Raw genomic sequence first — 26,076 nt, forward strand, 5'->3', positions numbered from 1 at the left:
TATGTTATCTTATAAATATTTATTATTTGAATTTCAAGTTTTGTTTTTTCTTTATTTAATTTAAATTTCAATGTTTTTTATTTATTATTTGACTAAGAACTTTTGTCTTGTTTATTATTAAAACATTTATTGTTGTTTTAAAAAACAGTTTATATAATACATTATATTGTGCTTAACATAAGAGTTCTTGTTTTTTTTACTCGTCATAGGTTCATCTCTGACCACCAGTCGTCCTCCTCCTTCGGCGATGGTGACGACAAACACCACCGCCACCATGAGCATCACGGTCTGCCTCTCTCTTCTCTTCTAGCCACAGTGCTAGCACCGACGTCGGTAAGGACGGACCCCGTACCGTATCCAACCACCACCATCTTTTGGATTACCGCCCATCAAATCCATACCATTCCCATATGCGTCCAGTGACAACCCCTTTAGAACGGATAAAGGCAACGCCCGTACCGTATCCACCGGGAAAAGAAACAGCGACGGTGGTGGCGACTCATCGGAATAAGATGATCGGAGAAGGTGGATGGTGGTAGAGGAAATGAAAAAACCTGAGATTACAAAGAGGAAGGAGAAGAGAGAAAGTGGATCTAAATATTAAAAAGGGATGATGAAGATTTATTTTCTAATGATTATGACTCATTATCTATGTCTATATTTATAGGAAAGTGATTAATTTACAACTATCTTTAGCCATTCACAACAATGTTTGCTTTATACAGTTGTATTTTGTGCAGTATAATGTATACATTTGTTGTGAATGACAAAAATTGTTGTAGATATATCACTTCCCCTATTATCCAGATCTATACTTCTATAAACTACCCCCTCTTTTTTTAAGTAATTAAGACTTTAAAATGACCATATTATTTCTCCTCTTTTGTTCACTAATTTTAACATTTTCACTTACTAGCTTAGTAACCTGCGAATTATACAGACAAGTAAAAGAAAAATTTAATTTGATATATTAAAAAATGTTTGCATATATCATGTACTCCGATAGTAAAAAATATATATGGATAAACATTTAATAACCATATTAACCCATCTTACTTCAATTAATTTACAATGACCACCACGCCTCCAATACTGTGGCCGTTGCCACACCTTTGTCATTATCACCATCACCGTCGTATCGCGCACGTATGCGTATAATATTGTTTATAAGTTAGTAGTTAGTACAGTATTTAATCAATTTTATGAAGTAAAGACAGGCTCTCCTTGTAGTGTTGTGCTCATTCGCACTGACTCGACAACTCACACTCCCCCCCCCCCTGAAATACCAAAAACCTTTCTTTATTCCCTGATTCGTTCATGCAAATCTAATCACAGAAATATCCCTTATAAACCACTTGTTCAGATCCCTAATTTCAATGGCTGATGAACCGTCAATCACTCGTTGGTCTTTTCAGGTAATCATTTTTCCATATTTCACATTTTGCCTTTTTTTTTTTTTTTTAAAACTATAATCTAATTTTTATTACTGGTTGATGATTTAAAAGTTGTCTATTTTATCCATGGATTAATTATTACTTTAGTGTTATGGAATTTGAGGGTGTGCATGTTTGTTAAACCACTAAAAACGATTATACCTGAATTTCACAAAAAAATGTGAAATCTTTTCCCTTGTAAATCCCACTAGAGGTTTATTTATTATGATTGGGTAAGTGTTATTTCTAGGCACAAAAAGGAAATTTCATAAAAAAATCGTGCTCTGTTGTTCGTCTACCTACTAAACAAAGTCAAACAAGTCTTTAAACTGGTTACAAACGAAAAATCCGAGTCAAACAGGTTTATTCTAATTTTGCACCGAATAAACGACTTAAGTAGTTGATCATGTTGTCGTTATTGTGTATCTATAATTATGTTTTGCTGTATATCTAGGATTTTAAGATGTTTTATGATATTAAGTTTGGGAGGAAAAAGGAGTTGATTTCGAAAGATTCTTCTGCTGCTGCTAATGGTGTGGATAGTCAAGAGGCTAATGGTCATGTTTCAAGTAATGGGACCTCATCAAATCAAAATGGGATTCGAAACAATACCGCGTCTGAATTGTCCATATACGAACAGTATAGACAGGTATTGTTGCATCACGTCAAATTAAATTTGGTTGGTGGACCCAGGTTTGTTTTGGGAATGGGTGACTTGTTTGTTGTTTGTAATACTAGTATTTTGTTCTGTTCAGGCAAAAGAGAATTCAACAGCTAATGGAGGTACATTGTCGGATGCTGAGAAACCGTATGCTTCTTTTTCTAGCTTCTTTCGTTTTCGTGTACTGGTTGTATGATGCTAGTATATAAAGAATATATAGAAATGAAGATAGGTGAATAATAAAATAAACTTTATGAGAAAGGAGATGTTGTTGTCAATTAGTAACTAAATTTTGAGTGTGAATGTGCAAATAAAGCCGTATGTGGATTATTCCCTTCCCTCGAGGAACCACTTGATTAGTGAATGCCACATGTGCTTTAGTTTATACCCGATTTACCAAATCATTATTGGGGATGGCTCGTAAATAGGTTTCTAATCTGTCTCCTAATACACGGTTGAGAACCCACTAATTGTTGGACTGGTTTTATAAATTTATCATTGTTTAAACCATAACCATTTTCACTTGTGAGTTGTAAGCGTTTTCCAAAAGGTGTGTTTTCTTGGTTATTTTTACTTTACTACTTTTCTGGGGCTCAGTCTAAACGTTAGATATGAGAAATGTCTACATTTATTATTCATTTTGTTTGAGGGTGTTCAAGACTAGTGGAAATTTGTTACAATTTCCCTACTTGGTCCCCTGTTATTTTCTACTAGTTAATCAGTTATCTGTAATTTCACTAATTTGAAATTGGAAGAAATGATATTAGAGTTTAGTTTTTTGGAAGAGTTACGTTGATGCTCATGTGAACGTTTGATGTCTTGTTTCTACAGAAAAAAATCTCTGCTTCCTGCATTTGAATCAGTAGAAATGCGCACATTGGCAGAGAGTTTAAGTAGGTATAGACTCAGACTTGGTGCTTCTATAGCTTACAATTTGATATGTGCTGAATATAGTGTTCTTAATACAAAATAACACTGACATATGTGTTGTGTATTCAGGGATATTATTCGTGGTAGTCCAGATGTGAAGTGGGAGAGCATAAAGGGGTTAGAAAATGCGAAACGCCTGCTTAAAGAAGCAGTTGTTATGCCAATAAAATACCCCAAGTAAGTCTATTACTTATTTTCTCGAGAACCATCAAACACATTATACACCACATCTTCATTATCATACAAGCTGAGTTATTAAATTGATGAATGAGTATTGTTCCATTTTAGGTACTTCACTGGTCTTCTATCCCCTTGGAAAGGCATTCTCTTGTTTGGCCCTCCAGGAACTGGAAAGGTTTGAAACTTCCCTGTCTTTTTCTTATGTGTTAAGACTTAAGAATATATTTCACTTCATTTGTCTCTTGTCTTGTTCGACTCAATATGATATATTCTATATTTGAGAAATGACTATATATCGCAGACCATGCTTGCAAAGGCTGTTGCTACCGAGTGTAATACTACATTTTTCAACATTTCAGCATCATCCATCGTCAGTAAATGGCGTGGTATGTCACCATAGACAATTTTTTTAGGGTGAGGATCCTCTCAAGTTCTCAACTTGACTAGTCAAGTTGGGAGATACTCAACCTTTGGATTAAAATCAAATTCAAGATTCAAACTTGAAGATCTCCCTAGACTAGTCAAGTTGGAAGAACTTGAGACTTGAGAGAATCCTTAGTTCCCTACCCATTTTTTTTATATAAATATAGATGCTACTAGAAATCGAGTAAAGAACGTACATGTCTTATCTTAATGAATATGCCTTGATATTCATTTTACCAGGTGACTCAGAGAAGTTAGTGAAGGTGTTATTTGAGCTTGCAAGACATCATGCGCCATCAACTATATTTCTTGATGAAATTGATGCAATCATCAGTCAACGAGGTGAATCACGAAGTGAACATGAATCAAGTAGGCGTCTTAAAACAGAGTTACTAATCCAGGTTACATTTGATTCTTTAGCTTTAACCGCCAATAGATTTCACCAATTTCCCATCAAAAGACCATCTTTCATTGTGCACCTAGTGCATCATCTTATGAACTGATAATACTTTGTCTTTCTAAACTGCAATACTTCTTTGTTTTCATAATATGTTATTACTTGTGTGGCTTCAGCCATCATTTACCATTGTGTTTCTATGTTTTTGCATAAAATTTGTATATTTCCATCATTCAGGGTCATCATTTCATATATGAGCATGATCATGAAAGCGTCAATTTGAGCTGCAATTATTTCATCACGAGTTCTTTGGGTTTGATTGCAGATGGATGGTTTGACAAAAACAGATGAGCTAGTCTTTGTATTGGCAGCTACAAACCTCCCTTGGGAACTTGATGCTGCCATGCTCAGACGTCTTGAGAAGAGAGTATCCTTGTCATTTACTACTATTTACATATTTGTTATACCCAAATCAACGTATTCATAAATAAACAGGTTGAAACTGTGACATCTAAATTTTATGCTTCTTTAACTATAATTCAAGATCCTTGTACCCCTTCCAGAACCTGAAGCAAGGAAAGCCATGTTTGAGGAATTATTACCTTCAGTGCCTGAAGAGGAGACATTGCCGTATGATTTGCTGGTCGAAAAAACTGAAGGTTATTCCGGCTCTGATATACGGTTGTTATGCAAAGAGGCTGCCATGCAACCTCTGAGACGTGTAATGGCTATCCTGGAACAACGAGACATTTTGCCTGACGATGGTATGTTGCTTTGAACATTTGATAAGGGGTGTTTGGATTTTTATTTTGGAACTGGTTATCTGATTATGGAGACTTCATTAATCAACTTTTAATCAGGTTATGATTATTATATTTTTTATAAGGAACAAATAATAATTTTCATACAAGCTGCAATAAATTTGATTTGCTTAATCAAATTTGAGTGAATGTTGCTCAAATTCACATAAATGGCCTCTCCTTTGTTTTCTTTACTTGGATGTCCTTTGTGATTATCTTTATAGCATTTGGCAACACTCAACACATCTGGATTAGAACTTAAAGCAGAAAAAGCACATCCAAACTCTATATGTGTTACAGCGAATTATTTGGTTTTGATAATTAAATATGATGATCACTTGCAAAATTCAAATCCAAACACCCACTTATAATTCTGCAGCTTCATTTTCCTTCTTTTGGCTGCCAATTTAGATAAATATAGGTCAAGTGAAATGTTATGTATTGAAGAAAGATATGAAACATTAATAATGTTATAATGTCAATAGCTTAATACTTGAAATTTACATTTTTCTACATTTGCTTAAATCAGGGCTAATAGTAGGTCAGTTTTATGTAGCTGATTATCTAAAATGACGTAGTCAGTTTCAGTAGACACGACCACATGCTACCTTTGATTTATTACTTTTTCTAGATAGTAGTTTTTATTATACATGTGTTACCCTTTACTAATAAATGGGATTATTGGCGAACCTCTAATTATGGAAAACGTATGTTGGATAATTTGCTTGCAGAGCTACCAAAGGTGGGGCCGATCAAACATGAAGACATTCAGATGGCAATAAAGAACACAAGACCATCAGCACATCTACATGCTCCTCGTTATGATAAGTTCAACTCCGATTACGGTAGTCAGATACTCCAATGATGGAACACTCGAGTATCATTCTTTTTTGTCAAATTCTTTCAAAGTGTTGCTAGTTACAGACTTGCCTCCCTTTTCCATCTCATATTTAACTGTGTATTCCCCAATTGCCCTATGCTGCATTACATTAGACACCAGTGACAAGATGAAGATCTGCAGTTCTGTATTGTTATGAAAAAGATGTATTGTTGTCTCGTATGTAAACACTATACGTCCCCGGTGGGTTGAGACATGCATATTTTTTTTGAAAATAATGAATCCGTGTTCAATTTATGATTATAAAGTTACATGACGTCCAAGACATATAGCTAACACATCAAACTACCATCCAGAAGAGGCCTTTTTTCATAGCTTCTCTTGTAAGGAGAAGATAGATGCAAATTTTGGCAGTCAGTAATTTTGGTGAGAGCAATAATACCATATATAAGAAAGACAATCTAATCTTGTAAAGGTCTAAGGTTTAACTCTTGTCCTAGATGTATCTTGGGGAATGGGGATGACAGAGAACCATGATAACCATAGACTTCCAAAAAACCAGCCAAAGGAAAGCTTAGATCGCATAAATATGGTCCAAAACACAAGTATCACTTAATATTAAGGTCTACATGATACACCATAAACCATATCGGGTTTTCTTATCAAAAAAAGAAGGCATCTATCGCCTATTGATAGCTCTTCATAGGATCTGCTGTCTTGCCAGATCTGGCATCTGTCCATGCTTTGGCAATTGTTTTCTTCATTTCATCATCACCTTCCTCGTACATATTCTGCATAATAATTCACTTATTTTAACTACCGGCAAAATCAATCGGTTGTGGAGTAACAGTTGTGTCCTTTCTTATGATTAATTAGTCAACAGATAATTTAAAAATGCATGTACTCCGAATTCAATCCTACTTACTGATTTACTTTGAACAACTTTGAAGTCATTTATGCTCAAGCCAAGTTTTATTTATTTTTATCCATTTAGTCAGTTATATGTCAAACATCACCTGAATCGCCGGTTCAAAAATAAAAAATGTCACCTCTACTGCAAAATATTTAAAATGCTAGAAATGGGATACCTTCATCAAATCCATAATTCCTGCCATTGGGTCACGCTCCTTGTCGAGATTCGGCTTAAGCTGAGAAGTGAAAATAAAAGCAATCACATTACTACCCATTGCACAACTTGCTTGCAAACATAGTAAGCCATTTTTGAGTGGAAATGATTAATACCTTATCCTCCTTGAAGTGCAGGTCCAACCAGTTACCCATTGAAGCCTTGATCAATGTTATTATGACCTTTGTGGGTTTAACTAACACTTTGCATTTCTCTGGTACAATTGCTTTGTTCAATTTAGGTATGACACATCGATAATTCTTCCCTTGAACATCATGAAACTTCACATCAACAGACATGGGATTGAACTCGGCCTGAACCTTTTCTTGATCAACTCCCTCCATAAAGACATAAATCTGAAACAAGCATGCAATTAAAACCATCACCAGCAGTAAAAAATCTACAAGATGTGGAAAAAAAGAAACAACTGGTGTGGCATGTGCGTCAAAACAAAGAGTTTTTTTTGGTCTCGTAACCCTGTCTTTGACTTGTATGCAGAAATTACACTATGGGCAACTGTCAACATATTTGACCCCGTTTACTCAATTGGCAAACTCAGATACCCTATACCTTTGTTCAAGTAGGGACTTACCCCCACAACTAACAATGAGTAAAAATGCCAATTTTGCAAAAGAAGGGTGGAAACTTCATTTCTGGTGCAAGCATAATGGGCTTAGGAAATGTTGAAGAACCAAAGAAAGAAGAAAGTAATACTGGCAGGCACAGACACATAATCGGATTGCATACTCACCTTAATCTTATCACCATCTTGATCCCAGCTAAAAGATCCGAGTGTAGTGTACTTTAATGTTGATTCAGCAGCCACCTTTGGAATTGCTGAAATTGGAGCTGGGGCTGGAGTCTGGACAGGAGTTGGAGTTGGAGTTGGTGCTGCTGAAGCAACATCATTAATTTGCTGCATAAATTCAAGCAATACATGATCACTGTTTAGAAGCAACATTACGTAATAGAGTATTGATCAAACCGATACACGAGCTAGAAAAAGTAAAACATTTGGTCTCTGTCTCGATAGGAACAAAGAATACAGAGATAAGAACCTATAGAACAGATCCTGTTGAAGTAACATCATAGTTAAACATCTAATCTAATAATTAGTAACACCCGTTAACTGAAACAAGGTTATATAATGAATTAAGATTGGTTGGAAGCTTGATTTAGATAAATTTCTAAAATATAAGATTTTATTCTGTCGAGAGTATGCTTATTAATATATTTTATATCAACAAAAACAACCACGATGCGCAAGTATTCCATCAGGCAGCTATGTGACAATCCGGTTTTGTTTATATAAGTAATTATAGATAGAATATAATTGAGTGTCATAGGATCAAAGTCCCAAAGTTCAACCTAGAATAGAGGGTTAATCTAAGTAACCATTAACAGGAATTGTTCATTACACATTATCAATTGAAATGCATAGCCGCCGCCTTTTTGAAGATTTTATAAGAAAATACCAACTTTGAAGATTTTTCTTCTTCGATTTCTCAACACACACCATTACAAAAAGAAAAATAATAATAATTATAAAACTTGAAAGCCAGATTTTTGGACATAGAAAGTAAATATGTTTTTCTTAAGAGCATCAAAATAACAATCAATAATCCAAGCTACTTCAGCCGCCTCCTCCACATGTTTTTTAAAAATTCATTCCAATATAATCTTCTAATGGGCATTCGTAGTTTTCACATGATAAATACCAATAAACAAGTTTTGTGTCTTCAATTTAATAAACCCGACATAGAATTCAAAGATAGAAACCATCTCTAGGATTAATTTCAATGTTTTTTTTTATATCAACAAAATATAATTAAAAATAAATAAAACATCACACATTTACACACGACTTGTCAATTGAAAATGTATATCATGTCATCAATTAAACAAGTCATTAACTAATTGCAACACATTTGACAACTAATGTCCAATTGTCTCAAAAGAAAAGAAAAAAAAACCTATATGTTGATAAAATCATAAAAATAATACAAATTTACAATTTTTTTTATATTAAAAAAGATATTGAAAAAAAAGAGAGAGGGGAAAAACCTTTTGGAGATTGAGAATCTCGGAAGAAAGGAGAGAAGCAACGCGTGGGCGCTTGGCAATGGTTTGAAGATGTCGAAGTTCTTCCAAATCAAGAGACAATTCGTTCGCCATGATCACACCGATTATTAATTAACGAAACAAACTTTTTTGAAATAATTAACAACAATAGAGATGATAAATAATAATGTGTGTGTGTGTGTGTGTGTGTGTGTGTATGTGGGTAAAACTACGGAGGTTCCAGAATGGTCGGGAAAAAGGAGGAGTATCATCACAACTCAAAAGTCTTGAATTGGGCTTAATTTAGCCCAATCTCCCCCCAAATACTCAAGCCCATCTAACCCGTTATATACAAGTTAACAAAAAAAAGTAAAAAACACACAAAAATTCAGTTATATCATTTCTCTTTAATTTTTAAGTAACAACGTGGGGTGAAGCGTATGAAAAGCAAGGAATGATGCGGTTTTCAATAGATTGCAACTGACGATTTCAATGGCGCTGAAGTAGATTAATGCGTTATCACTTCTATGGGGTCATACTCGAGGGAAGTAGCTTCGGGTTGCTGCTAAAGTTTGTTGTTCTTTGTTGTATTTTTGTAAACGATGAGGCAAATTATAATTTATGTGTGGATGAATAAAAATTGATTTGCTCGTTGCCAAAAAATAAAAATAATTCACATACTTAGGTGGTTTAAGACTTATTGTTCTAAGGTTAAGAATGAAAGATGTAAATGATGTGATCGAGTTTGTTAAATGATGAAAATACTACTACCATGTGATCACATATATTTACAGATGAAGGTTCAAAGTCACAAATTCAAATCTTGCCAAATGAAAAATGGAAATCTATATATTGTGATCCATGTGTGACAATGATAAGTCATCGGACATGAATTCTATGCAATTTGCACTTTGGGTATCAAGACAGTAGATGGAATCAAAGGTTTCCTACCCATCAAATTATTTTTTCAAAAAAAGAAATTAAGGCTAAAACATGAAAACACTATAATGAGCTGAATCGGTACTTAAAGAGAATTGTCATAGTAAACTTCACGATAATGCGATTTGATTGTATTAGGTAGTGCTTGATAAGAGAGTTTATATTGAGACTTGTCATGTCATGATCGAGATGAGAACCTATGTATATGTGTTGCGTATCATGCGGTTAACATGATTTATAAACAAGCATGTTAACCCATGAAATGATTTATTGTATTGTGATTAGTACCGGCTGATTTTCAGGTTTTATATAGGTTAGTACTTTTTACGACTAAGCTGCAGTAGTAACTGATTAATCAACAGAGACTGTTTTTCAATCTCTAAAGGCATGTTTTTTTAGTGAATATGGTACCGGATGATAATCCTGTGATATTTATGGCAAGCTTATGGATCCATATACCCTAATGATGGTTGATTGATAATTCACGTTTGAGAGACTATAAGTACCCGATGATGATCTACTAGTCGAGTCAAAGAAAGGGTTGACTAGTTGATTAGAAACACGTTGGTCATAAAGCTATTGAAGATAGTTGCAATTATATTATTGCTTTTTATGGGGTTAGCGCACTCTTGATTAATGATTATTATTCCAAATTGCCTATAAGAGGGAGGGAGCCGAAGGCTTCAACCTTTTCATCTTTCTTCAACCATCCAATCAAATTACTCCATCTCATTTCAACCCTTCAACCTTTTTTCAACCTTTTTGCAACTTTCTTTTAGTGGCATCCGAAACTCCCAACCTTTTCTTCACATTTTAATAATTTAACCTTAACTTTATAAACTTTACATAACTAGCCCTTTTAAATATAAACTAACCAAATATATAAAGAAAACACATACATTTTATTTAGATATTAAAAATTTAAAGATACAAAACATAAATTAAAATAAAAACATATACATTTTATTACGAAATATAAAAAAACTAAATAAATAAATCGGCAATCGGTGTTGGTTGAGCCGCCGGGTCGTCAAGGTGGGATAAATTTAGTCTCCCAACGTGCTCTGTAAGATCATATTAAAGACGATGATGAACTTCTTCATCTTCTATCTCATCCACTGCATCGTGGTTATAAACCACTTGAACTCCCCTATCCACAATACGAACCGGTGATATTGCCCTTCCATCATCCTTTAGAATCATGTTGTGCAATATAATACACGCGTGCACAATGTTACTCAAAATCCCCCATTTTCCTTTCAAAACACCAAACGCTCGCTCCACATCCTTTCTTGTCGATTCTTGAACTTTCTTGAACTTCTTGTCATTTGTTTCAGTCGGATATGGCATTGCCTTGACATGAGTCGCCCACCTAGGATAGATTCCATCGGTAAGATAGTATCCCCGTTTATAACGACGGTCGTTTACGGTAAAAGACTAGTCAGGAGCCTTCGAATTTCGCTCCCTCATATACAAAGTCGATTGCATCAAGACATTGATATCGTTGAGCGATCCTGGAGGACCAAAAAAAGCATGCCAAATCCACAAGTCGTGTGAAGCAACGGCTTCAAGCGTAACTGTTGGGTATGGATGATCACCTCTCTTGTATTGTCCCTTCAACGCTTTGGGACAATTTCTCCAAACAAAATGCGTACACTCAAGACTTCCTAGCATTCCCGGAATCTTGTGTCTCTGTTCATGCGCTTCGTACAACCGGGCAACATCATGACTAGTCGGCCTACGTAAGTACTCGTCACGATATAACTCGGTGACTGCGCTGCAAAAATGATCAAGGCTTTCGCAAGAAGTTCTTGCTGCCATGCACAAGTAGTCATCAAAATTATCTGGAGGGTTGCCCGTTCCGAGCTGTTCCACCGCGGATGTGCATTTTTGTATGGCAGCTAAACTCTTTCTCCCCGACCGATCTATACGCTGTTGAAAGTAAACGAATCGTTGCTCAATATCAGTAACAATCTTCAAAAACAACCTTTGACTCATTCGAAATCTTTCAAGAAACCAAACCGGGCCAAACTTTGGGTTTTCAACAAAGTAGTCACGCATAAGCGTTTCGTGAGCTTGTTCCCGAAACCGCTCGATGTAGGTGCGGGTTTTGATTGAGCTTGTCGTGTCGTCTTCAACAGCGTCAAGAACACTTTGCAAAAAAGGTAGGCTACTACCCGTGGATAAATTTGGAAACGGAAAAGGAATTGAAAATTCCGAAGCCGAAGAAATTTCTTCAGATGACGATAATGAAGATAATGGATCCATATGATGAAAATATAATATTTGTGTTTGAAATGAGAAATATAGAGTAAAAATGGTGTTTGGTTGTGTTTTTGGTATAATAGTTTTGGCCCTTTATATACAAATTTAAAAAAAAAAAGTTTTCCAGACTTGTTATTTTTGCCCCTAGAGCATCTAAAGTTACACAGCCAGTCCTTTAACGGTCATATGACCGTTTCAAATTATTTACACTTCGCCCCCCTCCCGCCTAAACTTGTCTTCAACCTTCAGTGAGCTTGCAGCTCGCTCCGCCATCTCATAGGCCATCTCGCGCAGGTGGCATCCGAAACCTTCCCATCTCGCCTGAGCTCGCCTCCATCTCATTCCCAGTTCGCGTCCGACTCCTTCCCCCTAAATGGTTTGCTTTTATTCTTTTCCTTTACAATTCATTGCAACCTCCTCACCAGCCAGTCCAAACCTACTTCCATTTTTGCAGATTTATAAAGGCTTTTATATCAAGTCTATAATATAGGTCAGGGTCGGATTTGAGCATATGCAATCCGCGCAAACGAGCAGGGCCTAATGTTTTATCAGGGCCCAAAATTTTGTTGGTTCAACCATATATACGAATACACAGAAAATGATATTACAAAATTGTTATATTTACCCTATTGTTAAATTTTTTTTTCTTCCAATTTCTAAGCATATATGTTTGAAACCTAGCATAAATAGTGTGGTTTTTTTAATTACATAGTCCTTTTTTTTTTTCATAATAATCGGTCAAAAGTATTTATTATTAATTATTTTTTGTTTATTTATCATTATTATCCTTACTTTAAATTTAGTTTATCACTCTATATAAACACGAAGATATGAACAATCATGATTTACGTTTTAGAGATTATTAAAATATGGAGCCTATTTTAGTATAGAACATAGCCTTTAAAAACCATGAGACGGCCCTGATTATAACTAGGCACCGCATGGAATTTTGCGTGTTTCTTTGTAAGCGCAGTCTGAGAATGGAGGGACAATATATCTTTTGAACGAGGGAAAGTATCATGAGATTAAATAACATTAGGAACGAGTATATTTTTCGAATATCCGGCCAAGGCTAGCAAGTACATATTTGGAATAGAGCAAGAAAATTGACTATCATTGATTAAAGTGGGAAAACTGGATCAAAAATCCTAAAATTGTTTTTAATATAAAATTTGGTTGAGATTCGTGGAGCTTCTCACCCATTGGAACATGCAATATGCTTTTATATGTTTTAGGATTTCCTTTTTTCTTTAATTGATCATATCATAATACATTAATACGTAATTAACTTTCAAACCACTACTACGGTTACCATCGTTTATTAGGCACGTCATCCTTTTTTTTTTCTTTTTTTTTTTGTACGTGAAGTATTAACAACATCCATTTATTGCAATGGTTGCCGGTTTTGTGTATGTATGGTATTCGAAACATTTACTTGGCTAAAGAAACTAAATTATATCTCACATTATGTTTTAAATTTAATTTTTTTTGAAAAGTTGTTTAAAATTTAATTAAGTGTATGTTTAATTCAGTCGAAATACAACATCACGGAAACCTCACTGTATAATTGTAAAGCCTTGCATATAGACAACGAGATGTTGACTATAGGCTGTTACAAGTATTTGAAGGAAAAACCCTAAAACTTGTCATCCTTAAAGATCGAACGTAATTTAAGACCCTGGGTAAAACCTAGAAATGCCTCTAGTCAGTCTGACTAATCATCATTGGCAATTATCTGTATTGTTTTGAGCAGAGATTAGATATCATTGGTAATACAGTAGATACTCGTATAATATTGAAGGTATTATTTAAACTTTGCACAAGGATTCGTCTTTTCTAACATATATCAAAAACAAGTCAACTTCAATATAGTTGGGGTAGAAAGAAAGAACATGTTTATTTATTTATTTGCGCTACGCTATGTGATACATAAATTTGACAGTAGTGACTTTTATATAGGCAGAGTTAACATATACAAGAGCAAGACCATTTTATTTTTGAGCAATTGTTAGTGCTCTGAGCTATCACTTGTCAAAAATTAACATGCATATATATAATTAAATAAAAGAAAATGGTAAATCTTCCTAACAATTCCTCCTAAAAATCCTTTTAATATATCAATTTGTTAACACATGTAATTCACTAATTCTTTTTTTTAATCTCACCCCTTGATTTTTCACATGTCACAATCCAATTAATTAGGAGGATTTGTAAGCGAATAACTTAGGAGGATTAATCATTACCCTTAATTAAAACTTTGTACATATACTATAACAATTGCATCTAATTATATTACTCGTACGTATAACATTTATTTATGTATACTTAAGGTACGTTGGCTGGAATATTCATTTAGTTCCTATCATTAGTTGACTTGCTTTATTAGTTGACTTGGTTAATTTGCTTCCTTAAAATCAACATTGGCAATATTCCATTTTTTTAATCCTTATTTAAATGTACAAGTTTAACGCGCGTGTAGTCTCACACCAATGTTTAACATTTAAAACTATGTAAAAAAAGATCAGTAATTAGTTAGGAACTTCACGTAAAAGCTATTATGGAAACATTACATTAGTAGTTTAGTACTATATTTGATACCTTAAAGTTCACCAGTTGTGACTTGTGAGTACTAGATGAATACCCGCGTAATGTGGCGGTGTAGGCGGCGATATGTTGGTGGTGGTGGTGGTGACTTTAGTGTCAACGGCGTCGAGTAAAATAGATAATTGATGTAAAATAAATCATGTGATTTAAGGAATTAATGAAGGTAATTTAGAAGATAAAAAATGTATGGTATAAATATTTTAAGAGATTCCGAAAATAAATTATTTAATTTGTATTATAAGAGAGTATAGATATAGATAAACTAGCTAGATTACGTAAAAAAACATGTGATCATTCGGTATGCGCGCGGTGCTCCCACATTACTTTATGATCATACGATCGACAGGTACGTGTTATATTTATTGGGCTGACAACTTACAACCGATCGATCATTAAATTTATATAGTACCTCACGTATACCTTTCAGCTAATTATGGAACTAATTAAAACCAAGTAGCCTAACCACCCTAATATCTACGGCTATAAACGAACCAAATATTTCACGAATTGTCCATGAAATGTTCGGCGTGAAGTTGGTTTAGTTAAATGAACGAGCATAAACAAAGCTTCCGTTCATTCATTTATGTTCATGAACGTTCGATAATATAGTAAGTAAGTAAGTAACTGCTCAGTGCCGCCTTCTGCGGACTTTGAGCCCCAATACCTCAACGGTGTATGGGGGAGGTTAAGATGTAGGCAAACCTTACCTTTACCTAAGTAGAGAGGCTGCTTCCAGTTTCTACCTAAATGGTAGAAAAGACCCTCCAACCTTTGCATGGAATGAGGATCGAACCCATGACCTCTATCTCCAGAGACAAGGATGTTTTTCGTTCGTTTATGTTCGTGTACCGTTGTTAATGAACAATAGTTCGTTTATGTTCGTGAATATTCGTTCGTTTATATTCGTTTACATATATTAATACCTAATCAACTATATTTTAAAAAGTAGTTTAAATATAGATATTTATTTTATATCATATAATTGATATACACATATATTATATATACCTACCTAGTTATCTGTACTTTAAGAAAAAAGTTTAGATACAAATACTTATTTTATAAAAACTTTGTTTGTGTTTATTTATTAGTGTTCGTGAACATTCGTTCATGAACACAAACGAATGAACATGAACAAGTCATTATGTTCGTTAGTCCGTTTGTGAATACAACATTGTGTTCGTTAGTCTGTTCGTAAATCATTCGTTAAGTTAAACGAACGAACATGAACAAGGTTTTGTTCGTATTCGTTCGGTTCGTTTACAACCCTACTAATATCATCGATCCATAGTCATTCAACCAACTAAATTAAATATGAAATTCGCCATTTTTTTCAAAAAACAACTAAATCAAATGATAAATATCTCAAATTGAGCTAAAAACAAATTAATAAATTAAATCACGTTAGCAAAATATATTCAGAGATTCAAAATTAATCTTGCTCGTGTTTATAATAAAGATAGCCCATTCCAAGTATGTAGCCCTTACAACTTGCAACATAAAAAGTGATAAACTAAGGAGTATAAATGTATAATCTATGGGAGGGCTTAAGACAAAAATACAAAATGAATGACTATATAACTTATACTATTGTATAAAAATTCTAATTCCTTTTTATGAAATTTCTTATTTCTTATTAAAAGTTACATTTATAAAAAATATGCATCCGAGATTATCATTTTATCTCTAATAAATTAACTTATATCAAATGTCATTTACTTTTTTCAAATATCTTCACTGTTTCTTTTCATTAATTACCTTCTGATAACAAGTCAGAATAATGGTTTTTTGTATTAATAATTTGATGATCATTACATCTTTGTTATGTCCTCTATTTATACAAGAAATATATGGGCTAATATGACAAACAAAATCAATTGTGATTTACTAGTTGTCTTGCTGGATAAGTCTAGATCTATTTAATTAAAGAAATGATGATTCATTCTGATCCTTTTAGTCTAACACCTTCTATTACCATTTACCAGCATCACTCGACAACGTTACCGTTACCAACGGTTGTAGCGACTATCACATCATCGCCACCACATTGTACAGATACCCTTATATTATAATGTATATTAACACCGCATACTTTAAACAATATATTATTTATAACAGATTACGCATCATGCAGGTAAAAAACCTAGTATATATATGTTATATATTGTATCATGACCTTTGGTAATTACGTATGAGCATTATGATCGGATGACCAAGATTTTAGGTACGTGTGCATTTTGGTTTTTGAGTTGATGGGTCAAATTTGTGGCCCTTAACCTAGAGGCTTTTTTAGTGCCAAAAAGTTTTACCGCCGATACATTAGGCGTACGTACTCCATGCACTACATTTGTGTGGCTTGTATCATGCCAACAATCGACCATGATTAGTCACCTTCGATCAGCCAGTATTGTTTAATACGAGTGTCCTACAAGCGATTGAAATGTCTGTCATTAAATTCAACCAATTAATTTAAGGCACTTAACAACTAATAAGAAAAATACATTAAGAACTTAGTGACAAATTGAAAAGGTTCAGTATTGTAAAACAAATATCAAAGTAAAATAAATAAGGCAAGATCCCGATTCTTAAATTATGGTTAAATTGATGCATAAAAATTCACGAAACAATTGATGCATAATGATTTTCATGATGCACTGTGATTTTCAGTGAAAAGAAAACCTATTGTTTTATTTGTTTTTATTTTAATACTTGTTTTATTTTACCTAAAACTACAAATTAAAATATTATGAAAAAAGTAAAAGAAAAAAAAAACAAAATCAATCAAATTCTTAAGTATGTGTTTAGGGCGATTTCAAAATTTTTAAACTTCATTAGGCTATTTAAAATTAACTTTTGAGAAATTTTAATTAAAAATATCTATTACACGAAGTATTTGGTTGGAAAATAGTGATGAATATAAATCTCATTGAACAAATGTTAAAAAATGTATTGAAATATTAGGTTGCGTTTAGTTTAGTTATGTAAAATATATTCTAGTTTTTAATTTCTATTTTTTTTACAGAATGGAATGAGTTTCCATTTCTAAGAATCAAATGAAAATTTTGAAACATATTTAAATTATGAGTTGTTATTTTTATTTTCAATTTTTTTTTTTAACGTTCGTGTTACGTGACGGCTAGTCATTACATCCAATTGGGCAAACAGTCACTAGCGACCGATCCACGAAGTCAAGAAACCACGGGGGGGGGGGGGACCACCAAGTTAACTGTTACAGAAGGCACGACGTTAAATTGGGGAAAAACCTTGCTTGCTCGGATTTGAACCTTGGTCTCCCAAAGCCCAAACTTCATTATAAGACGAGGATATCAAGGCTAAAAACTAAAGGATAAGTATCCTGGAATGTAACAAACTTTGGACGAATGTCTATAGTAGGAAATAACTAAAGTTTTGTGTATTGTATGTAAACAACTTTAAAAAAAGTTTATTGTATGTAAGAAAACATACGTGTCAACCATATAGAGGTGTCACTTGTCTGATTTTAATTGGTTGAATACATTTTCTTCCATACAATAAACATTATTTTCGAGTTGTTTACATACAATACACACGACTTTAGTTATATCTTACTATAGACATTCGTTCAAAGTTTGTTACATCACAAGATACTTATCCCGAAAACTAAAGTACATGTTTCCCATTACAAAATTAAAAATATTATTTTATTTTTATTTTTGAAAACTTTTCTTAAAATACTATGATTTAAACATACTTTTTGTTTAGGTGTTTTTGTGCTAGCTCTCTTATCTTTTCACCAAAGAATTATTGCGAGTTAATCATGGTGAAATAGTTTTAATTAGGATTATCTTTTTAAATATAAATTTGAGTAGGTTTTGGAATTTATCTATAATCTATAATCTCTTAGAAAGAAAAAAGTAATCTCATGTTGAAAGTTACATGGGGAAAAATGTTTAAAATACACTTAATAATTATATTATACTATCACTTATTTATCTTTTAAAATATCTCCATTAACCTATTACATCAATTATATTTAATTTACATCAATTGTTTACACTACTCGACGCCGCCTCTACCATCAACAGTACTCCCCACCATCATACCTGTTGGGAAAATTCGTGTATAACGAACAGATAATCGGATATAATCAATCTCTGAAAGGCGTGTAATCACTTTTAGATTGAATCACTTTGGCGGTTCACCCAAACTATTCACTCGGATACAATTCAAAAATCAAGAATTTTCTGTGTGTTTATGTTAGAGAGCGTATAAACCAGAAAAGAGAGAGAAGAATATATCGACCAGCAATCACAAACAGGTATATATCAAATCAGGCCCATTAACTGTCAAAATTCAGTTAATTACACAGGTTTACAAAGTTGTCAAATTTAGTCTCTTAAATTCCGAAAATTAAATTTTTCAGAGAGATTTTTACTATAACAACTTAATGGAAATAAAATTTTTCCAAACTGACCTGACAGACCCCAGCCTTGGACCCCGCCAGATTTGTTTATTTGTCTGAGCGGATTGGTTTTCAAGCCAGCCGTACGTAGGATTTTTGATCAAATAAATGCAGAAACATAATTTTCTACAAAAGGTCAAAAGCCTATGTACTATGAAAGAGATATGAATATGAATTTAATTACTTAGCTAGTTGCTCTTATTTACCGTATCAAGTAAAATATTACTAAGAAAAGATGTGAAGTCTATATAAACCATGTCACCATAAACACCATTTCCATATTCATATACACACACACCATCGTACAATCCTCTTTCAACTGGATTTTGAGTTATCTACACTACTTAAAAAGAAAAAAAAAAAACAAAAATGTGGAAGTTGAAGATAGCAGAAGGGGGGAATGATCCTTACTTGTTTAGCACCAACAACTTTGTTGGACGCCAGACTTGGGAGTTCGACCCTGATGCAGGCACTCCCGAAGAAAAACAACAAGTTGAAGATGCTCGACGTTGTTACAGAAACAATAGGAGTAACGGTGTTCATCCATGTGGCGATTTACTTATGCGTATGCAGGTTGGGAGTTGTATGAATATTTTTGGTAACATTGATTGATTAATGTTGGATATCAACAATTATGTGCTTTGAAACTTCAGAAAATCACTTACAACTGGGAGATGAGCAAAAGTTACTACATACATCTCTTGGTATTTCATGCGCAAATATTGGATTTGTGTTCGTTAAATCATCTCGAACAATAACAGTTAATCTTAGAATGATGCAAAAACTTGTTACCTGATATATTTATGATCTATATATGGCATTTTGTGTCATTCTATAGACATTGTTATTGAACTAATTGCTTTTTGTATCACAGTTGCTGCCATATCATACACATAATCATATTGATCGTGTTTTTTATGATATATATGATTGGCAAAATGCATTGGACCAATTAAGTTCTTTCACATAATTAGAGAGCTTTGTGGCTATATACTACTCGTAACTTACAACAGTAGTTGTATGATAAATGCAGTTGATCAAAGAGAATGGTATTGATGTGTTGAGCATACCCCCAGCGAGGTTAACAGAGGACGAGGAAGTGAACTATGAAGCAGTTACCGTAGCAGTAAAAAAAGCAGTCCGCTTGAACCGTGCTATCCAAGCAAAGGATGGCCACTGGCCTGCAGAAAATGCTGGTCCTATGTTTTTTACTCCTCCCCTTGTAAGTTGATCATATATATTTGCTTATGTTAGAATATGAACACCTAAACAAACATAATCACGAGTATGCACAACGGAAGAATTCGAAACATATATGCAATCAAATTAATTAACAAAGACTAGAATTGAGTCGTGTACCTTATGCAAGCTCCAATAAAGATAATAATAATAAGATTATTATTAATGCTTAGGGTTTAAAGCAAAACCCCTCTACGATCGCACACTAGACACCCCGAATAACGTATGCTAGTACTCGATCACAAACCAAACAAACCTTTTGCTTGAACCTTAAACTTCAAAGTCGAAACACCCTAAAGAAAGGGAATTTCGGCCACTTCAAAGAGAAAGGAAGAAAAAGGAGAGAATTGCTTATGTGAAAAAGTATGTGAAAAACCAAGAATTAAGCCTCTATTTATAGGGCTTAATTAGGGTTAACATAACTTGGAAAATAAGCCACATCAAGGCCTTCCTACCCTTGAAAGTGGACAGCCCCCTCATGGACTTTAGGTCCAAGTCCATTTTTCGATTTTCACATTTTAATCCTTCTCTTTAATCAATTAAATATAACTAACCCTTTAATTATGTTTAATTAATCATTTCGTGATCAAACTAATCAATATATTACTTTAATATATCAATTAATATTATCGAGTTACCGTGTCATTTCGTGTGACCCCGTAGGCTTAAACTATTCCCGAACATGCGATTTATAATAAAATGATCACACTCCAACAGCTTAATTTCTGGTAAATAGAAACAGGGGCATCTTATCTCATTTATATGAAAAAATATCAGATGATATCTTGTATGTAGTTCAAAAATATGAGTAATTTGACCATTACCCAGTTCATTTGATCTATTACCCAAGTACCCAACCCACCCATTTTGTAAAATGTGCAGGTTATCGCGATGTACATCAGTGGAACCATCAACACACATTTAACAAGAGAACACAAAAGAGAAATGATACGGTTTATCTACAATCATCAAGTAAGAACCATATCTCCTATCACAATACCTATACCACAGCCTAAACATTTATAATCATGGGCAAAATAGCTTTTTCAGATGACCATTTTTTCTGTTGTTGTTAAAGTTCACAAATTTTTATAGTGAATTTTTTTAGAATGAAGATGGAGGGTGGGGCTTTTATATTGAGGGACACAGTACCATGATCGGGTCAGCATTGAGCTACGTAGCTCTACGATTGCTGGGAGAAGGACCTAATGATGGAAATGGTTCGGTTGAACAAGGCAGGAAGTGGATACTTGACCATGGCGGGGCAACCTCCATTCCCTCTTGGGGGAAAACTTATCTCTCGGTAGATAGCTCACACATTTGACAGTATCATATTAATTAGTAATGACCCGCTAAATTAACTTTTGGTACCTTTTTTCTGCAGGTGCTTGGGGTATATGAATGGGAAGGGTGCAATCCAATTCCACCAGAATTTTGGCTTTTTCCTGAAACTTTACCATATCATCCAGGTCTACATAAATTACGTCCCAAAATAAAGGACATATGAAAGCAGCTATTTGGATTTAAAAAAAATTCATTCAACACGCAACATTTCAAAGAACATTAACAATATCATACAAGGAATACAGTTTCCGAATTTTGGATGATCACAGTTTTTGCTACTTTATGATACGGATAATACGTTGTAAGGGTAATATTTTGCTAATGGGTTAACACGTAATTAGTAGTGTGAAATTTATTTAAAAAAGGAAATGTCACATTTTTTCGGAGACAGACTAATATACATAGTGTTGCACATCATTGGGACGGAAGGAGCATAGGTGTAAGATTTTATGGCGGATTATATCTTCAATTGTAATCATAAGACAGCAATAAGACACATACATGAATGAACCGACCAAAAGAAGGAAATAAAATAGCTTCAAGCACTAAGTTAATCAGAACTTAGTTGCACTAACTATTTTCCTTACATGTGATGTAGCCAAAATGTGGTGCTACTGCCGGACAACCTATATGCCAATGTCATACCTGTACGGGACAAAATTCCATGGTCCAATAACTGATCTTGTTCTTCAACTTCGACAAGAAATGCATCCTATCCCATATCACAAGATAAACTGGAATAAACAGCGTCACAACTGTAGCAAGGTCAATAGTATGATAAATAAAACTCTAGCAGTAGTCTGAAATCTTAATGAGATTAATGCTATAATATGTGTACGTGATTTTTAATGGACTGCAGGAAGATCTCTATTACCCTCATTCAACAGTCCAAGATTTGTTGTGGGATGGTCTTCATTACTTGAGTGAGCCAATCCTCAAGTATTGGCCTTTTACAAAGCTAAGAGAAAGAGGTCTCAACAGAGCAGTTGAACTAATGCGCTATAGTGCTCAAGAAGCAAGATATATCACCAGTGGATGTGTCGAAAAGGTTTGCTTAATAGGATTTGAATTAATCTTTAAGAAATATGCTATGAATACACACACTCAACTTGGTTATGGTTTTGGATGCAGAGCTTGCAAATGATGTGTTGGTGGGCGGAGAACCCAAACGGATATGAGTTCAAACACCACCTTGCTAGAGTGCCTGATTTCTTGTGGTTAGCAGAAGATGGGATGACAATGCATAGTTTTGGGAGCCAACTTTGGGATTGTGCACTTGCAACTCAAGCAATAATAGCTAGTGATATGGTCGAAGAATATGGTGATTCGCTTAAAAAAGCAAATTTCTATATCAAAGAATCTCAGACCAAGCAAAATCCTTCTGGAAATTTTTTGAAAATGTGTCGGCAGTTTACTAAAGGGTCGTGGACTTTCTCTGACCAAGATCAAAGTTGGGCTGTCTCAGATTGCACAGCCGAAGCATTTAAGGTGATACTAGTCACACTACGTACAACCACCCTTTTGTGCTTTTTCTTTGCATATCAATTAAATAAATTTGTACATTCTCCTGCAGTGTCTTCTATTACTATCCCAAATGCCAGAAGAAATTTCAGGAGAAAAAGTCGATAATGAGCGATTATACGAGGCCCTTGATGCCCTCCTTTACTTTCAAAGTCCTATAAGTGGAGGTTTCGCTATATGGGAAAAACCTGTCCCAAAGGAATTTTTATGGCAGTGGTTGAATCCATCAGAACTTTTTGGAGACATAATTGTTGAGAAAGAGTAAGCTCCTTATGAATTACTTTCCAAGGTTAAGCTGTCAGGCTACTAAATGGACAGATATATATACACTAATATATATCTTATTTCGCTTGATTTAGGCATGTTGAGTGCACAGCATCATGTATCAAAGCCCTTTTAGCCTTCAAACACTTGCACCCAGGGCACAAGGAGAAAGAAATAGAAACTTCCGTGGCTAAAGCAATCTGTTTTCTGGAGGAAAAACAATGGCAAGATGGTTCATGGTAGACTAATTACCTTCACGCACTTAATGACATTATGAATTATTAGAACACAAACAGTATTATGAAATCAATGAATTCTGGCAGGTATGGTTATTGGGGAATATGCTTTCTATATGGCACATTTTTTGCACTAGTAGGCTTGGAATCTGCTGGAAGAACATATGACAATAGTGAAGCAGTTCGTAAAGCGGTTAAATTTCTTCTGTCGAAACAAAATGAAGAGGGTGGGTGGGGAGAGAGCATTGAGTCTTGCCCCAGTGAAGTGTACACACCGTTAGATGGAAATCGGACGAACCTGGTTCAAACTTCATGGGCTATGCTAGGTCTTATGTCAGGTGGACAGGTTAGATTTTCATATCTTTTTTATTTGATAAAAGCTTTTGATAGCAAAGGACTAAACACAAATATACAATTATTTCTTTCTTTTTCTACTTGATTATCGTAGGCTGAAATAGATCCGACACCCTTGCACAAAGCAGCCAAGATCTTGATTAATGCACAGATGGATAATGGAGATTTTCCTCAACAGGTCATTCTTAATCTTTTCCTCTGTTGTATGAAATTATTTTCCAGACAAGTAGATTAAGGTTATTAAGGTTTGATTCTCGACTCCAATTTCATCGTGTCACTAGCTTCTAGATTTTCATAACATATGTTGCATCTTCTTTCAACCATCTTTGTTACAACTATTGGCCAAACATTTTAATAACATCTTACTTTCATAAACATTTCAGGAGCTTACTGGAGTCTACATGAGGAACTGCATGTTGCATTATGCAGCATATAGGAACATATTTCCACTTTGGGCACTTGGGGAATATCGCAAACGAGTTTGGGTCAATTGAATCAAGAGCCTGAAGTAAGCCGAAAATATGTGCAAATGATAAGCCAGCCTATGTGTCCAATATATTGTAATCTCATTATCATAATCTTAGTCAATGATGTTATTGTAACAAAAATATTGCATTGACTATGCAATATCTAGTTCCACAAGTTCATTAGACGGCTTCTAAGCAATTGTTATCAAGGCAGTCGATCCATCTTCTATCCAAGCCCATACAGCCCAACAACTGGCTTGATTGATTTCTATGAATGCAGCTCACGTGTGCCTTTGCCAAGTTTTTATTATTATCTTGTGTTTTAGTATGAGTGTTTTTTTTCCTATATGTTCATGTTCAATCAAGTGTAAATATGTAGCACAAATACATGTAAATTAAATGAAAAAAGGACACACTTTTTCTTGTAGTACTCGTGCAAAGAAAAAGGCAGAGAATTTTGTCCCCAAATGTTGCTTATCCTAATCTTGGCAATTTAGTGGTGAACTTTGGCGACCTAATCGAAGACTAGTGGTGAGTCTTCGTCTAGACTTCAATTGGCTTAGCCATGTAACTTCAAGGTCGGTCCTGAAAATTTAATACTAGATGAGCCGATTCATATATGCTCCTATTAAATTTTGTAAACAAACAACACATTGATATGTCTGGTAAGGACTTAATCAAAAATAATTTTTAGGTCATATACAAATGTTTGTTTAGAATTTAATTAATAAGTGTTGTCTTAGTTAAAAAGTTAAGATGCAACAACATTTACATATTTACTCTTTCAAAAACTCTTATTTTTTAAAAATATATTTCATTAAAAGTAATATAATATCTTGTTATTTAATTTTTACAATTTTCCATATTTTGGTATGTGATGTTGATAATATATCCCACTCAAATATCAGACATGGAATATAGAAAATGCAGTACTCATTGTTATTGACCAGGTCAACCAAGAAGACTTGGTTTTGTTTGGATGTTGAAAGTTGATTATTGACCGAAAAATATAAGCCACTTATGAACTACATACTTTTTGTTATTTAAATTTTACAATTCTCCATATTTTATAGTATGGGAAGCAATATTATATCCCACTCAAATATTAGGGTATGCTTGGTTCAAGCTAAGGAATGGGAAAGGGAATGTAAAGAAGGAATGGGAAAAGGAATGCAAAGAAATACTAGAGAATACTATCATTGTAATAGTGTTGCTTGATACATGCAAAACAATCATTATCATTGTCCTTAATCATGTTTGGTTTTTAAAATTACATTATAATATATATAAACTTATTTTATCTCAATTGTCTCTAACAAATCACAAATTTTACACATTCATGGCATAAACAAGTTTGAGAAAAACCAAAAATTTTTTTAACACCTCATCATAATCAATAGCAGTGTTCTTTTTTAAAAGGTATTGAACAAGCTAATTTGAGAAAAACCAAATTTATTTATTTTTTGTTATCAAGAATGAATTTATATTTAAAAACAATTATACAATACCTTTCAAAATTGAATATATCAAGGATAAAAACAAAAAAGTAATCA

At 33.9% G+C, this 26,076-nt stretch overlaps 4 protein-coding genes across 5 annotated transcripts; 2 read left to right on the forward strand and 2 right to left on the reverse strand.

Moving 5' to 3' along the window:
- The first annotated feature begins 1,228 nt into the window (after positions 1-1,228).
- LOC122592436 (katanin p60 ATPase-containing subunit A-like 2) lies at positions 1,229-5,959 on the forward strand. Of its 2 annotated transcripts, none has more exons than XM_043764660.1 (11): positions 1,229-1,415; positions 1,888-2,082; positions 2,189-2,241; positions 2,926-2,991; positions 3,094-3,201; positions 3,313-3,379; positions 3,506-3,590; positions 3,868-4,028; positions 4,350-4,451; positions 4,569-4,788; positions 5,556-5,959. In XM_043764660.1, exons 1-11 carry the CDS (start codon positions 1,377-1,379, stop codon positions 5,687-5,689), a joined length of 1,230 nt encoding a protein of 409 aa, XP_043620595.1. In that variant the 5' UTR covers positions 1,229-1,376; the 3' UTR covers positions 5,690-5,959. The 2 variants fall into 2 exon arrangements, with proteins under 2 accessions (XP_043620595.1, XP_043620596.1); XM_043764661.1 differs by having other exon boundaries at positions 1,915-2,082.
- A 251-nt stretch (positions 5,960-6,210) lies between these two features.
- LOC122592437 (calcyclin-binding protein-like) lies at positions 6,211-9,059 on the reverse strand. Its single transcript, XM_043764662.1, has 5 exons — positions 8,853-9,059; positions 7,540-7,704; positions 6,905-7,144; positions 6,751-6,810; positions 6,211-6,453 (listed from the first exon to the last, which is right to left on the reverse strand). The coding sequence occupies exons 1-5, from the start codon at positions 8,961-8,963 to the stop codon at positions 6,349-6,351; spliced, it is 681 nt and encodes a 226-aa protein (XP_043620597.1). The 5' UTR covers positions 8,964-9,059; the 3' UTR covers positions 6,211-6,348.
- Positions 9,060-10,865: 1,806 nt separating this feature from the next.
- LOC122592207 lies at positions 10,866-12,056 on the reverse strand. Its single transcript, XM_043764405.1, has 2 exons — positions 11,263-12,056; positions 10,866-11,160 (listed from the first exon to the last, which is right to left on the reverse strand). Exons 1-2 carry the CDS (start codon positions 12,054-12,056, stop codon positions 10,866-10,868), a joined length of 1,089 nt encoding a protein of 362 aa, XP_043620340.1.
- Positions 12,057-19,377: 7,321 nt separating this feature from the next.
- LOC122591232 (dammarenediol II synthase-like) lies at positions 19,378-24,950 on the forward strand. The gene is made up of 13 exons (XM_043763463.1): positions 19,378-19,671; positions 20,132-20,320; positions 21,220-21,309; positions 21,446-21,640; positions 21,722-21,806; positions 22,280-22,446; positions 22,541-22,729; positions 22,813-23,169; positions 23,255-23,463; positions 23,562-23,705; positions 23,790-24,048; positions 24,151-24,234; positions 24,440-24,950. The coding sequence occupies exons 1-13, from the start codon at positions 19,468-19,470 to the stop codon at positions 24,548-24,550; spliced, it is 2,283 nt and encodes a 760-aa protein (XP_043619398.1). The 5' UTR covers positions 19,378-19,467; the 3' UTR covers positions 24,551-24,950.
- Positions 24,951-26,076: the final 1,126 nt, after the last annotated feature.

Source organism: Erigeron canadensis, chromosome 3 (assembly GCF_010389155.1).
Source record: "Erigeron canadensis isolate Cc75 chromosome 3, C_canadensis_v1, whole genome shotgun sequence".
Classification (NCBI taxonomy): domain Eukaryota; kingdom Viridiplantae; phylum Streptophyta; class Magnoliopsida; order Asterales; family Asteraceae; genus Erigeron; species Erigeron canadensis.